The following is a 14,604-nucleotide window of genomic DNA, read 5'->3' as shown; positions in this document are numbered from 1 at the left end:
GGACAGTTTGTCTAATTTTGATAACTTCCCTTTTCATATAAATGTAATAAGAATATTTATCCTTATTATTAACAAATAATGCAATCAAATTATATTTAATGAAAACTGTTTATTTCATTAATTCATTTTCACTTTTCCCCATATGCATGAAAGTACAAAGAGCTGATAAATAAAATCTTTATGAAAAAAAAGGCAATAACAATTGCAGAAATATATTACAACAAAAAGAAACCAACATATTAATGTATAATGATGATAAATCTTTATTTACAAAATATTACAAAAGGAAATGCTTGCTGAGAGTGTTCTTTCTATAAGAAACTAAATTTTGGATATCTGCATATTATGATGCTAACATAATTAGGATTAAGCACGACCCTTTTTAGAACAGAAATCCATCATTTAAACCCAATCCAATAAAATTAGAAAAAACATTTTATCAAATAAAAAATTTAGTATAAATAACTTTTTGTCATCCTGTTCTAATAATAAATATTGTTTATTATAATATTAGTTAAGTATGAAATATTGGTGTTTGATTACTTGAGACTAAGACATGTGAAAAATCCACATATTAATCAGATGAAAACAGTTTTATTTCCTATTTCAGATGATTAACAACCCTTGCCTTGTTAGATGATTCTCACCAATCAGAATACTAAAGATATTATCAAGAACTTTCACAAATCAATCAATCACAAAGACATTTTACCTACCATCAGTGTAGTGAATTGATAGCTTAGGTGTGAGCATTAAATGATGATAACTTAGGACTGAGCATCAAATAATGATTGATGTAGGGAGGGAGTTAAATGTTAAGTAAAACAACATTTCTTAAAAATTTATTTTAAAATTTTCATAAAAGAAGATAGTCAAATAATATAAATAAGTTAATTTTTTTTGGAAGCATCAGAAATAATTATTGCGTTAATGAGAAAATTATGTACCTTTTTACATTTTATTTTTTCAAGCAAGCAATCACCCCACTGCATATCATTTGCTGCTTCAGCTTTCATGTGTGATGATAGATTACTCATATTAATCTTATGATAATCAAGCAAATCAGTTAAACATTTAACTGATTGTTGCTGATACTCTTGGAAACCATGTATAGCAATATCTGAAAGGGGAAAAAATTCAAAATGTGGTCACATTAAAAATTAAATCAAGTTAAAAATTGAAAACTTCACGATTATAAAATCTTAAAAAAGTTATTTCATATATAGGGGAAAAATCAATAGTTAAATCGAAAATTCATCAATAGAAAATAAATGAAGAAAAATACTTTACACAAAATACTGATTTGATAAAATGAAAATATAAACTTCTTTTAAAATATTATACTTAAGACATTTTCATAAAATTTATAAGCATTCTTATTATCCTGAAAATATGCAGATATTGCAAATGGAAATTAATAAGTAAAGTTTCAGAAAAAAAAATCCCAATAACTATAAATGGCACTGTAACTGAAAAGAGTAATACCACTGTTCTCTGGCATGCGTTAGTGTAACAAAGTACATGCATAAGTTGAAGGAACAGTATCATTATTAAAATACAATTTAATATAACAATTATACTCATTTTGTTTATCCATGCTTCATATCTACATTTTATCCCACAGTTTAAAAACTTCAAAGATTTTTCAAACCTTCCAAAACTATAACCAAGTCAAAGGTTTTTAAGTAAAAATTTCTGCAGAATGTTGTTGAGAAGGAGATACCAATTTTAAGATAACCCATCCTCATTTATTTCATGGAAGGAGAAAAAGAACTAAGTTGTTTTAAATGCCAACATTTTTCTACATTGTATTATTCATAGCAATGTGTTTCTTATTTTGGTGTTTCCATATTCTTGTCTAAGCCTGTACATGATTGTAATCTATACGATTGTATGATTTGGTTGGAATCAGATGTATTCGCTAAGAAAGCACAAATTTCCCAAAACTACTATGAGAACAAATTATGCTTTTGATTTCATAGTAAAAACTCTCCTAATATTTCATACCTGGATTGTGTGTGATATATTGCCTTAATTTCTTTGATATATTTTAATATGCACGTATATATACGTTCTTACAGATATCACAAAAAATATTCTAGGCCATATATTTATATATATATACGGCCTTGCCACTTAGAGGGTTAAAGATTTCTGTTATTCTAAAAAACCAAATGCATTTAGAATTTAAAAAAAAAAAAAAAAAAAAAAAACTGATAAATATGAAATGATGTATAGTAAGGGGCTGGTTTCAGGGCCGATGGGGCAGAATTTTTAGAATTTAGGACAGGCAGTGGGAGCAGAATTTAAGTTCCAGAGATTGTATCAGGTGGTAAAATGCCTTGCGTCAGCCCTGTGTATGATCCATCCACTGGGACATATAAGGTGAATCTTTTAAATTGTCGGTTTTCAATTTCTTTATTAATAGAGAAATTTTTTTTTATAAATGCCTGTCCATGCGAAAAGATTAAAAACATTTTTGATATTTTCCATACTTGTGTCTAGTGAAAAGTTGAGAAAATAAACATGTTAAGGAAAAGACTTCTAGTATCAGAAGTTCAATATTCAAACATTATGTTTTCATTGTCCTTCCAAAAATTCCCCAAAATGTGAGAAATTCAACACAAACTTTCTGTAAAATACATCCATTATGTGTTAATACAATGAAGACATTTTCATTTTGCCAATTTTTTCTGGAGCCTTCTAGAATTCTGGGTCTGTAAATCTTGCCTTCAAATCCTTCTAAACTTTCCAAGTTGCAACGTTTAAAATCCTAAAGAAAAATTAGCCATACCAATTCTGCAAGAGAAAAAGGGCTAGAAATATTTTTTTTTTTTTTGGGGGGGTGATCAGTGGAAAAATAATTTTATAGAGAAAACTGACACATATTCTGAGACAATTACACGGGAAAAATTCTTACCATGAAAAAATTAAAAGGAAGAAATTTTTAATTAATTACATAGCTCTTTTGCTTTTGCAATGAATTGTTTTGTAAACAGTGCTTTACAGCATTTATTACCTTGTTTATATTTCAGATTAAAATACTATATTACAAGTCGCCAAAATGGAAAGTAATGCCACTTTATAATATGACAGCAAAAGAAAATAAAAATGTTTTATTTTAATTTTATCCCTTAAATGTAATTTAAATATATTACCATTATTTTAGTTAAATTTATCAATTGTTATACTGAAAAAAATTGTCAAAAAATTCCCAGATCTCCGAATTAAAATTTTTTTTATAGAAATTAATCTTAAAATCACCAATATGTTGGATAAGTCACCAAATTTAGAGCTGATTAATGAAAGAATTCACATCCCCAAAAGCAGAATAGTTGCTTAACCCGGTCGGTACAGGCGTGTCATATATGCATCAGCAGAGAACATTACCACACAGCCAGGTGTGTCATATTTGAATCGCCATTTAATTCACTGTATGGCCACGCGTACCACATATGACTTTTTAGATAGAACGTTTAATTAGTATTTTTTGTTGCCACTAGATGTAGCTGTATATCTGTTATGGGGAAATATATCAAAAGTTATGTGTACCTTCATTCCTATGCAATGTTTTTTATTTTTGGTATTTTGTTTCGGAATGAGAGGGAGATTCCTGGGTGGGTGTTGAGCAATGTAATGTCTCTTTAACTGCGTCATTTGATATAAACAAATGTACGTGTTCTCGATGCTCTGAGGTACTTTTTATTTTTATTTTTGCGATATAGGTATCTGAACGTAGAAGAATATACACAAATGCTAATTCGTAGGTGTTGAGTAAGGTGATGGTTCTTACTGTGTCATTTCATATAAACAAATGAACATGTTCTCGATGATCTGGAACACTTTTTAATTGAATTTATTTATTTTTTTTATCCCCCTATAGCAGAGTAGATGTTTTATCATTAGAGACTTTTTTATTACTGTTAGATTTTTCTGGCATTGAGACGGATATTTTGTATGGCTTACCAAACATTTTCCCCCCCTTCTTTTTCTTATGGCAAAACAGCGCTATCTGACCGTAGAAGATACACAAATGCTAAATGAGTCAAATTTGCTGATATTCTATTCCTGTGATACTTGCAACGTTGCACTTAGTGTACATCCATGTTTCAAAGAATATCATATACTGTCTTTTTTGAAATATTGCTTCTTTTTCTTTGTTTTCACATTGAATTTTTATGAAAGAGTTTTAATATTTTTTAATTTTAATTATATGTTGTGTTAAATAAAATCTGCGATTGTTTGGATATTTTTCTATATATATTTAATTGTGAGATAAAGGAAAAATTATATTATTCTAGAATGATTATTTTATAAATATAACAATAAAGGTTTAAAATTAATTCTGACAACTACCTGAATGTTCTTCTCAAAAATTGTCCCAAAAATTGGAACAATTGGATGAGAAATTTAACTTATACGAATTTTTTTCCAAAGTTAGGCTTAGCAGCGCGACTTGCCCGTCCCCACAAGACGACGCATCCGGTTAACACGCTGTCCCAAGATAGGTGCCTGTCGTGAACGGGTTAAATGCTCTTAATTAGAAAAAAATGAAATAATTTTGAAATGCTTTTGTTTGACTCCTTGCTCAGAAAATCCAGTATCCCACCCCTTACTTTAGAAATAGGAACAAATTATAACCCATGAACTCACTCAAAAGATAATCATATTTATCACTGAATTGTCAAAAATATTCCTCTATAATGAAAAGCAGCAGTAGTAAAAGCTAGACAGAAATTTCAGATGATTAAAAATTAAGGACTTTTCAGGACCGTACGAACCCTGGACTTTAATACAAGAGCCCCCCCCCCCAAATGCTACTTGAATACAAAAGCTTAAATTTAGAATATCATACTATTAGTTGAATTCAGTAATAAGTTGAAACATTTTCATGGAAAATTTTGCTGTATTCATAAAAAGGCTACATCTCATGTGTCCTATATCCCTTTTGTTTTTAAAGGCTGCCACCAGATATCTTTTAGTGCGTAGTGTAGTTTTTAAAGAAATTTCACCATCTTGGCCAAACTTTTTATTTTTCAAACTTGAAGAAAACTAAAACACTTCCATCACGAGAATCTTGAATGCATCTTTCAAGCACGAGGACTTTTCGCATGTGATATTTATTTGGTTGCATAGCAATGCAAAAACATTACAGCTTCTAGATTTTTGACCAGTTGCAAATTAGAAGATAATACTTCGAAGAGCAGCCATCTTATGATAAAAAGAAGCAACAGGAAAGTAATGATTTATTAAAAAATAAAAGTTACCTAAATCCTCTTTAATACTTTGAAGATTTTCAATTTGTTCCTTTTCAGCATTTGAAACCATATCTTCCAATTTAGCAAACTGTTTTTGATACATCATTCTAAAATCTTGACATCGTTCTTCATTAGTTTTTTCCACCATTTGTTTTCGCTCAAGTTTAGCATGAAGTCCACTCACATCATTAGTTGTCTGATCTGCAACTTGTAATAACTAAAACAATATAATAATACAGTTATTCCTTCTCCAACGAATGCAATTGAATAAATTTAATCATGATGTTCAATTTTAATCTTTCTTACCACTTGTGCTTGTTGTGATAGCTTCTTTTCAGTAATTTTTTGAATGCCAATTAAATACTGATTTTCATCTCTCTGCAGCGTTGTTTCACTGAGAACCTATAAAAGAAAGAGTTAAAACCAAATATTCTTTTTTAACATGTTAATTTTTTAAAATAATAATAAAAACACCCACTACCTTTCGTGTATAGTTCAATGCATCAGTCTTGCTAGAAAGTTCGGTAGCAGTTTTTTCGTACATTTTATGAGTTTTATCCAGTTTTACACTCATCTTGTAAAGTTCATCTTTTGTTGAAGTAAATAATTCTTCAATCTAAGGTGAAAGAATATGTATTTTATAGAGAAGATGCACAGTAATTTATTAATAATTTTAAGAATATTATATCTGTTATACCCCCAAAAAAACCCTTAAAATTAAAATTTCCAAAAAGAATGATTATACTTTTCTGTTAAAAGTACTGAACAAAAAAAAGAAACTGACAACAGGTAACAGCAGGTATATTGTCTAGCTCAGCAGTGAAGTCAAATATCAAATTTGAATAACAACATACAAACGAGTATATCAATCATGTATCTGTTGAATGATACAATAATAACATAACCTGAAGCATCTCATCATCATTAGCAGTCATAACACATCTTGGTAATACTGTATATATATTACCTAAAATGCATGAACGTAAAGGTTCAATTTAAATCACAGATGTTTTCCTTTCTAAGTGACATAAATAAAATTTTGAAATTAAGAATAAATTACAGTAATTAGATTAATGTATATATATATATTAAAAAAATAAAAACTTTGAAAAGCTTTTAAAAAAAAAAAGGAGGGACATATTAAAAATGAAAATAAATAGTTTTTCCTTAGAAACTAGATTTTTATTTCATTAAGTCATTTATTGAAATTTTTAATCATTTGATTTCAAATTTATTGTAGAAGAAATAACATTTATGAATGTAATCAAAGCTGATATATTTCCCAAGCTTAAATTGCAGCACCAGATGAGCTTTCAATTCTGAATTCCAATGCACAAAGAACATTATCATGTTAAGCAATGATTTAGAATACATGGATATGCATAGATAACCTGAAATTTTTTAGACAGAGGCAAATAATATATGCTAAAAAATTATTTATTGGATATGTAAACTTGAACTCTTACGTCTGCAGACGATAATTTGTGGCAACAACTCCAATTCATTTATCACAGACTATAATTCTATGATAGAAGAAATCAAATTGGAGCTGTTATGAGAGAATCATTATGCTACGACTTTCAAGTGGGGCTAAATCAAGAATGATTTCAAGGGCTACAAATGATAATTGCCGTACCTACTAAATGATACAGAAGGAACTTAGCATTGGATCCACAGCTATATATAAAATTATTCATGCAGAATCCATATGAAAGAATAAGTTATTTATTGAGTCGTTCATAATTTAACAGAACATCAAAAAGCAGAATATAATGATGGTGGTTATCACATTATTTTAAAAGATAGTATTTACTATTTAAAGTAATTAGCCATTTTGTTTTTCACTTCATCCCAACTTACTTAAAGCTATGTCGAGCAAGACACCATCTTGAACAATTTCTTCCTTCTTCAATAGATTACCACCCCCTCTCACACGGAGTCAGATTGTGCCAACCATCTGTCACTTTTCATTGGCTCTTTATTCATGACGTTTCTTCCCCTTTTACATCATCCTGCCTCGTTGGTTAGCTACTTTCTTATCTTTTCTGCAGGCAATCATCCATTTGTATAAACTTGGCTCTTCACAGTAGATGTCACCGATCAAGGTCTGCTTTTTTATAAAAAAATTTTCTTTCCCTTGTTTTAACATTTGGTCATAACAAAACCCAATTTTTTTGCTTTTTATTTAAATTTCAATTTTCTCCCTTCGTTTACAAAGTTTAAACTCTTTAAGCTAGTAGGTCCTCTCTAAAAATCTTAAATAATAGCAATTTGCTATTTATTTTATTTTGTACATTTGCCTAACCAGGCCAGTTTGTATACTTTTTTCTTACACCATTAATGTGTTTTTCATTTACTTTTAAAAGCGGACGCGTCGGGAAATGAAACAGAGAAATTGAGACTAAAGTTTTTATCTAGGTTATTTTTTCAGTTAAATATTCAAAAAGTTTCGTGTACAATTTCAATTTTCTATTTTGACGAAACGCAATATGGAATTAGCTGGATTCGAAAACCATTATGTATTTCCCCTGAAGAGTCATTAATGAGATTCAAATTGGGCTAATTTACCATTTACTGCTTTTTTGTTATTTTTGTATTTTTGCTTACGCTTTATACCATAATTGTATTTTTATTCAAATGTTTAAAGTTTGTCTTAACTTTAATCAACATATTACTTCCAATACGATTTGAGTTTTAAATACGCTTTTTATTTGTAAGTATTCTAGTGATAATTTCGTTTATTTAGTATTTACACTTTTCATTGCACTTTATTTTAACTTATGTTAAAAAATTTTTCATCGGAACCACAGTATCGCAATGACTTTTAAGCGACATAATTGATAATTTTCATTAAGAATTTTCTTTTTACCTTGTTTTCTAATTTTTACAGCTCAATATGCAAAATTTTTGAGCACAAAGGTCTTTTCTAGTTTGTTCTCCTTTCTTTAATTATATATACACTGCTGGTCATCCAAATTGCAACACCAAGAAAGACAAGAGATATCACAACAAAATTTATTTAGTAGATAACATGTTAACCAAGTATCAAATGATTAAATTTATAGACTTCTGTGAAGTGTGGTTCCTTCGAGAATCAGTAGCCAGAGTAGCCGCCATTGTTGGAGATCACCACTGCCACACGCCTCGGCACTGATTCAAAGAGACTTTAGATGTGTTCTTGGGGTACAGCAGACCAAGCAGCCTCCACATGTTGCCAAAGTTGATCTGGTGTGGCAGCTTGGGATGTAATCTGGGCCAATCGTTCAGCAACCATGGACCACATGTTTTCTATCGGCGAGAGATCCAGAGAGCGAGTCGGCCAGGGAAGCAATTCAATCTGGTGATTGATGAAGAACCCTTGGACAATGAATGCATGCCACGTGTGGTCGCGCATTATCCTGTTCAAATATGGCTGTGGGCAAGCCCTGAAGGTAAGGAAGGACAACTGGCTCCAACACCTCAGAGATGTAGCGTTGGCTATTTAAAGTACCGGCAATGCATACTAGAGGAGTGCGAGAGTGATATCCAATACCGCCCCATACCATAATACCCAGTGCAGGACCAGTGCGGCGTAGCGTGACGCAGCTGTTCAGCATGCTCTCTCCACTCGAATCCGACCATCGTGATGTTGCAGACAAAAGCGTGACTCGTCAGTAAAGACAATTTCATTCCATTCTGCCGTCCACATCCTTCTTTCATCGCACCATTGGCGGGGGAGATGTCTGTGGTTCTGCGTCACGGGTAGACGAAGCAGTGCACATCTTGTGGACAGACCACTCTGCTGTAAATGGCGTCAAATGGTACCAGCAGACACTGGATGATGCGTTACAGACTGAATGTGCTATGGTTCGTGACGTGACTGAGCGATCCGTCACTGCCATGCGTACAATGTTCCCGTCATAACGTGAAGTGGTGCACTGAGGTGGATGCGATCGAACACGTCAGTCCGTCGTACCCTCCTGCATCCAATGGTCACATATCCCCATTACAGTTGTTTGGTTTCATCCAACACGACTACCGATTTCCCTGAAAGATAATCCACACTCTCGGTCCTTACTCTGCCGAACTCGGATACTTGATCAAACGGTGATCGCTGTTTACTACAAGGCATAATTGATCCCACCTTTTTTTTGAAAAACCACAAGAAAAACAAAATTGCTGAACTTGAAATTGTCGAAAACTCCAAGCCTTAAATAGCGCTTTGAAGTGGCACCACAGGCGCGCGTGATTTGCATCTGCGCCAAAATTCTAATCATTTGCATATCTCACCTCTGCTAATGCATGTTGTAAAATTCATGTTATTTGCATGCTTTCTTCAGGGTGTTGCATTTACGGTGGCCAGCAGTCTGGTTATTATAATGAAGTTGTGATTTCAAAACTACTGGTCATAATGACTTGATATTTAACCAGAACAATCAAGAGTTGATGAAATTTTGTTTGGCTGAGGGGAAAAAAATAGTTCCAAAATGTGTCAATGAATGACGCTGTCAGAATTTACATTGCTGTTGTGGAGGTATGCAGATTACTAGATTACTAAGACATGACAATGTGTACCGTAGACATACCTCTGATAAAAATGCAGAACACTACAGGACACCCAACGCTTTGCCTGAGTGCTTAATCATGACTCTGACAAAGAAGGATTGCACTCTGCTCATGAAGCATTTTTATCAGAATGGTGACTGCATGTTAACAGCTATCAGGAAGTTCCAGACATTAAAAGGCGTAAAATCCAACCCAGAGACCACATATGCTCTGCATAAAATGATACATAAATTTGAAGAGACCAGTAGAATTTAACATGAAACAACGTAGAAAATGAAAACCAGTTTTGGTGGCAGCAGTGAAAGATATGGCCACAGCATTACAACAATGATGCGGAGTCAATGTCAGTTACACAACTGACAAACAGTGATGCAGGAATAAGCAGTGCAAGAGGAATTGTCTGAGTATCAGATATGTCTATCAGCAGACTATGTAAAGTCCTATGGAACATTCTGTGCAGATCTGTTCAAGATAATTCATGTAGAGCAGTTGCTACCTGCTGACTTGGAAATATGTGAATCATTTAGTCCAGTGTTTCTTAAACCTTTCTAGCAAGTCGCACCCCATTGAATCTGAAAATATATCTCCCGCACCCCATTGAAAAATGTGTTTTAATTTTTTTAATCTAGAAAAATACATTTTTTGCAAAACTTATTATTTGCTGAAAAACATTGTACATTTTATATAAATACAAAACAATATTATTTTGATTAATGACTAGTCTCTTGTGGTTTGTTCATTATTATACTGGCGAAACGAGGTTCCTTTTTTGAAAGACATACGCGTAAGTCATTACTTGCATTTAAGCGATTTCTCGCTTTAGATTTTATATGCAAAAGCGATGAAAATCCCATTTCGCACAAGTAGGTGGTAGCAAAGGGTAAGAGTAACTGCAGTGCTCCATTCGACAACTCTGGATAACGTTGTAACTGTGAACACCAGAATTCTTGCAATTCTAATTGTTCGAATTCCATTTGAACATGTCCACTTGCGTGCATTTCAATAAGTTGATCTTTTTTTCAGATCACTATCATCCATCAAATTTAAGTCAAATAGAAATGGATCCAGTATCCATCTCCGAGTTTTGGTAATATTTCTGGTAGAAAAGTATCCTTTGAATGATTCGCTCAATCGTCTCAAATGTATTACAATGTCGGGTATAATTGTATTCTTTTCATTTTTCGCAATAACAGAATCAAGCAAGGGAAAGTTTGCAAAATTCCCCTTTTCTACTCGACGTATCCAAATTTCTAATTTTGCGATAAATGAAGATAATTTTTCACTAGATATTATTATATTTATACTAAATCCTTGCATTGATAGATTCAATTCATTTAAATGGCTAAATATGTCTGCTAAGGAGGCCAGCCTCAACATTGCATCATTACTCTCAAAATCTTTTACTAAATAACAGTTTTGACTAGTCAGTAATTGAATAATTTCCTCACGCAATTCAAAAACTCTGTTAAGCATGCAGCCCTTAGATAACCATCGTATTTCGGTGTGATATAGGAGCATGGTATGATCAGCACCGATTTTTTCGCAAAATGCACAAAAAATATGCTCTAGTTAGATGTTGTTTTAAACTTTTTGGCAATGCTTTCGACGCAAGTGCATGACGATGCAACATGCAAAGCGTTATTGTAACTTCCAGTAATTCTCTTTTCATGTGTGAAAAAAATCCTGAATTTTTGCCTAACATTGCTGGGGCTCCATCAGTGCATATTGAACCAATCACATTCATAGGTAATTGATATTTAGTAAAAAAATCTTTGATGCAATTGAAAATATCAATTCCTCTCGTATTCACTTCCAGTGGCTCACAAAATAGAAATTCTTCTATCACCTCTTTTTCCTTCACATACCTGACAAATACCAAAAGTTGGCTACAATTATCAACATCAGTTGACTCATCCAGTTGCATGCTTATTTTTATGTCTTCAATTACTTGCATTAAAATATCTTCACTGAGATCTTATATTCGCGATCGTATAATATCCATACTTGCCAACCTATGACACTCAAAAATCAGGAGATTTTTCACAATGTTAAAAGACTTTTTAAATGATAAAAATACAGTTTTTATAATAATGAATTAACTTTAAATAGTTACTAATTCTTAAATACAAGCAACAAAAGTACCTTACACATAAAAAAACATTTTTAATACTTGCATTGTTTAAGGGGGAAAAAAACACAGTTTAATCAGTTTTCATACAAATGTTATGAACAGTGGCAGATTTTGCTTTCGTTAAGAAAGAAACTTCATAATTTTGTTCATAGCAATTGCCACATAGGCCTGCTTTCGCTAATAAAAGTTTTTCTAATGTGTCATCACTAACATTATATCTAAATTTAGTCCTCGTTTTCGCAACAACACTGAAAATCCTCTCACACTCTGCATTACTATGGGAAACTGTCAAGATGGCCAACATAATTCTAGACAGTTCTCTATATTTTAAAATTCCATCAGCATCTTTCAGTTTTCCAATTAAACTCCACTGGGTGTCAATCCTAGCTGATTTTATAACTTCATCCAAGTTTTCTAATTGTAAACTGCTATTATGCAGCTGTTGGACCTGTTTCAATTTTCCCTCCTTTTTAGAACTCCTTTCAAGATTATAATAAATATCAACAATGTGTTCATCCACATTTATTGGTAAAGAAGCTACTCCTTTTTCAGCTGCTAAATTTAAGAGGTGACAGGTGCACCTCATAATCTGCAAATCTGAATTTTTCTTTCTGAAGATACCTGCAACACCAGTCTTCAAGCCTACCAATACTGGTGCATTATCGGCACCTAGTGCTAAGCAATTATCCAGAGGGACTGCATTTTCTTTTAAAGTTTTAATAATTAGCTGTGCTATATTAAAGCCTGTCAAATGTCCTTCCAAAGTGGGGACAGAAAGTAAACTGCACTCAATTTCTGAAGACTCTGGATTAAAAAAAGAAACAACAATTGGATACAGTTTTGAATCGGTATTATTGCTTCCATCCGTAGAGAGGCAGAACGGAGCTGTTTTAATGCGATCAATAACTGAAGATTTATTTTTCAAATCCATTTCTTTAACAATTGCACCTCTTTTGGTTCTTGCACTTAAGTATTTCTTAGCGATTTCACTATCAGGAAACATTTTTCTAAATAAAGCTGCAGCGTGATGCGATGCATTCAGTGGCAGGTTGTGCTCCAGTAAAAAGGCAGAGAACAGACATTCTGCATTAATAACTTTTAGATTTTTTGTTTCCGAAGAAAAATTTAATTTTTTTTTTTTTTTTTTTTTTTTTTTTTTTCAAAACAGCTCATGTTGCCCTTGTGTTTTTGTGTACGCACATGTTTGAGACCATCCGCCCTTCCACCATGCGAAATCGAAAAATCGCAACGACAGGCGGTACACATCGCAAATTTATTACATTTCCTTGAGGAAATAATGGAAGGAAAGTCAACTGTGTACGATTTTTGAAACGTAAACGAGTATTTCAATTTTCTCGCAGACATAACAAAAGATGATAATTTCTAAAACTGTTTCCCAAACGCACGTGTACTCACACAACTCAGGACAAAATGACCGAAATAACTAAAGAACATCCAAATAACAGCTTGTTTTGTCCTCATTGGCTAATATATGCCAGATGACACGCAGTGGAGCACGATGCCCATTGGAGAACTGGAGAAGGACGTTCTGGATACGTATATGCTCTCACTCACAAAGCAGAAGTTATCTAATTCGCAAGGTTTTGTTTTAGATATAATCTAGAGAAAATTCATTTGCTTCGGACGTCCAAAATCACTTTTTTTGTTCACATAATAAAGTATTAGGCCAAGTTCCATAAAAATCGTGAGAAATTTTAAGAATAAGAAAAAGTCGGGAGAAATATATTGTAAATCGGGTTGGCGGGACAGCGGTCGAAAATCGGGAGTCTCCCGCCTAAATCGGGAGAGTTGGCAAGTCTGTAATAATAATAATAATACCCCCGGGGGAAAAAATCCACATATGTAAAGTGTGTTATGCTTTAATTTTTGTTTTGTTTGTTTGTTTAAAGCTAAGTTTTATTTTATCTCTCCTTTAAAAATTTTTATTTTGCATGAAAATTCTGAAAGAATTGGTGCAGATTTAGTTAATTTGTTTTCGTAATGACTAAATTTATTCACTTTTTTCCCCCTCTATTTTAGAATAAATCTACTGAAAACAGAAAATTAACTGTTGTCTCAAACTCTGATAAAAGAGTAGTTTCATGTGATAAAGAAAATCACATTACTCCTAAAAGGAAGGCAAAGAAGAAAAGGAAGGGTTTACTTATCAGGGAGCCAAATAAGAAATCTCTTATAACAGAAAAGAGTACAACCACTGTAAAGGAAACAAAAAAAGAATCTGTTAATGAATTAAAAAGGACATCTATAGTGAAAGAAACTTACCATGAATATTCTAAACGTAAAGAAAATGCTGAAAGACGTAGACGAATAAAGAAGTGGCTCCCAGCTTCAAGTACTTCATCTCCATTCGTTAATCTAGTCTGTTCACCCATTAGATCACATGCCTCTCTTGCCAACTATTTCCTGAAGGCACGTGTACTCGCACAACTCAGGACAAGATGAACAAAATAACGAAACTAAGAATATCCAAATAACAGCCTTGAGCTTGCTTTGTGCTCATTGGCTAATATATACCAGATGACACGCAGTGGAGCTTGATACCCATTGGAGAACGACGTTTCTTGATACGTATGCTCTCACTCACAAAGCAGAAATTCTCATCTGATTCGCAAGATTTTGTTTTAGATATAATCTAGAGAAAATTCAATT

The 14,604-nt window shown here is 32.5% G+C and overlaps 1 protein-coding gene across 1 annotated transcript in view; it reads right to left on the bottom strand.

Moving 5' to 3' along the window:
• The window catches only part of LOC118200957 (kinesin-like protein KIF11), a 134,347-nt gene that overhangs the window by 44,756 nt on the left and 74,987 nt on the right, over positions 1 to 14,604 (bottom strand). Inside the window, exons 12-15 of the mRNA XM_085814769.1 lie at positions 5,740 to 5,874; positions 5,565 to 5,660; positions 5,268 to 5,475; positions 948 to 1,120 (exon numbers count right to left, since the gene is read on the bottom strand). Of these exons, the coding sequence (XP_085670895.1) occupies positions 948 to 1,120; positions 5,268 to 5,475; positions 5,565 to 5,660; positions 5,740 to 5,874 (612 nt within the window). The remainder of the gene's footprint in view (positions 1 to 947; positions 1,121 to 5,267; positions 5,476 to 5,564; positions 5,661 to 5,739; positions 5,875 to 14,604) is intronic.

Source organism: Stegodyphus dumicola, chromosome 4 (assembly GCF_044657685.1).
Source record: "Stegodyphus dumicola isolate Sdum_Otavi_A_Nest chromosome 4, ASM4465768v1".
Taxonomy (NCBI): domain Eukaryota; kingdom Metazoa; phylum Arthropoda; class Arachnida; order Araneae; family Eresidae; genus Stegodyphus; species Stegodyphus dumicola.
This window is presented reverse-complemented; position numbering and strand designations above follow the sequence as displayed.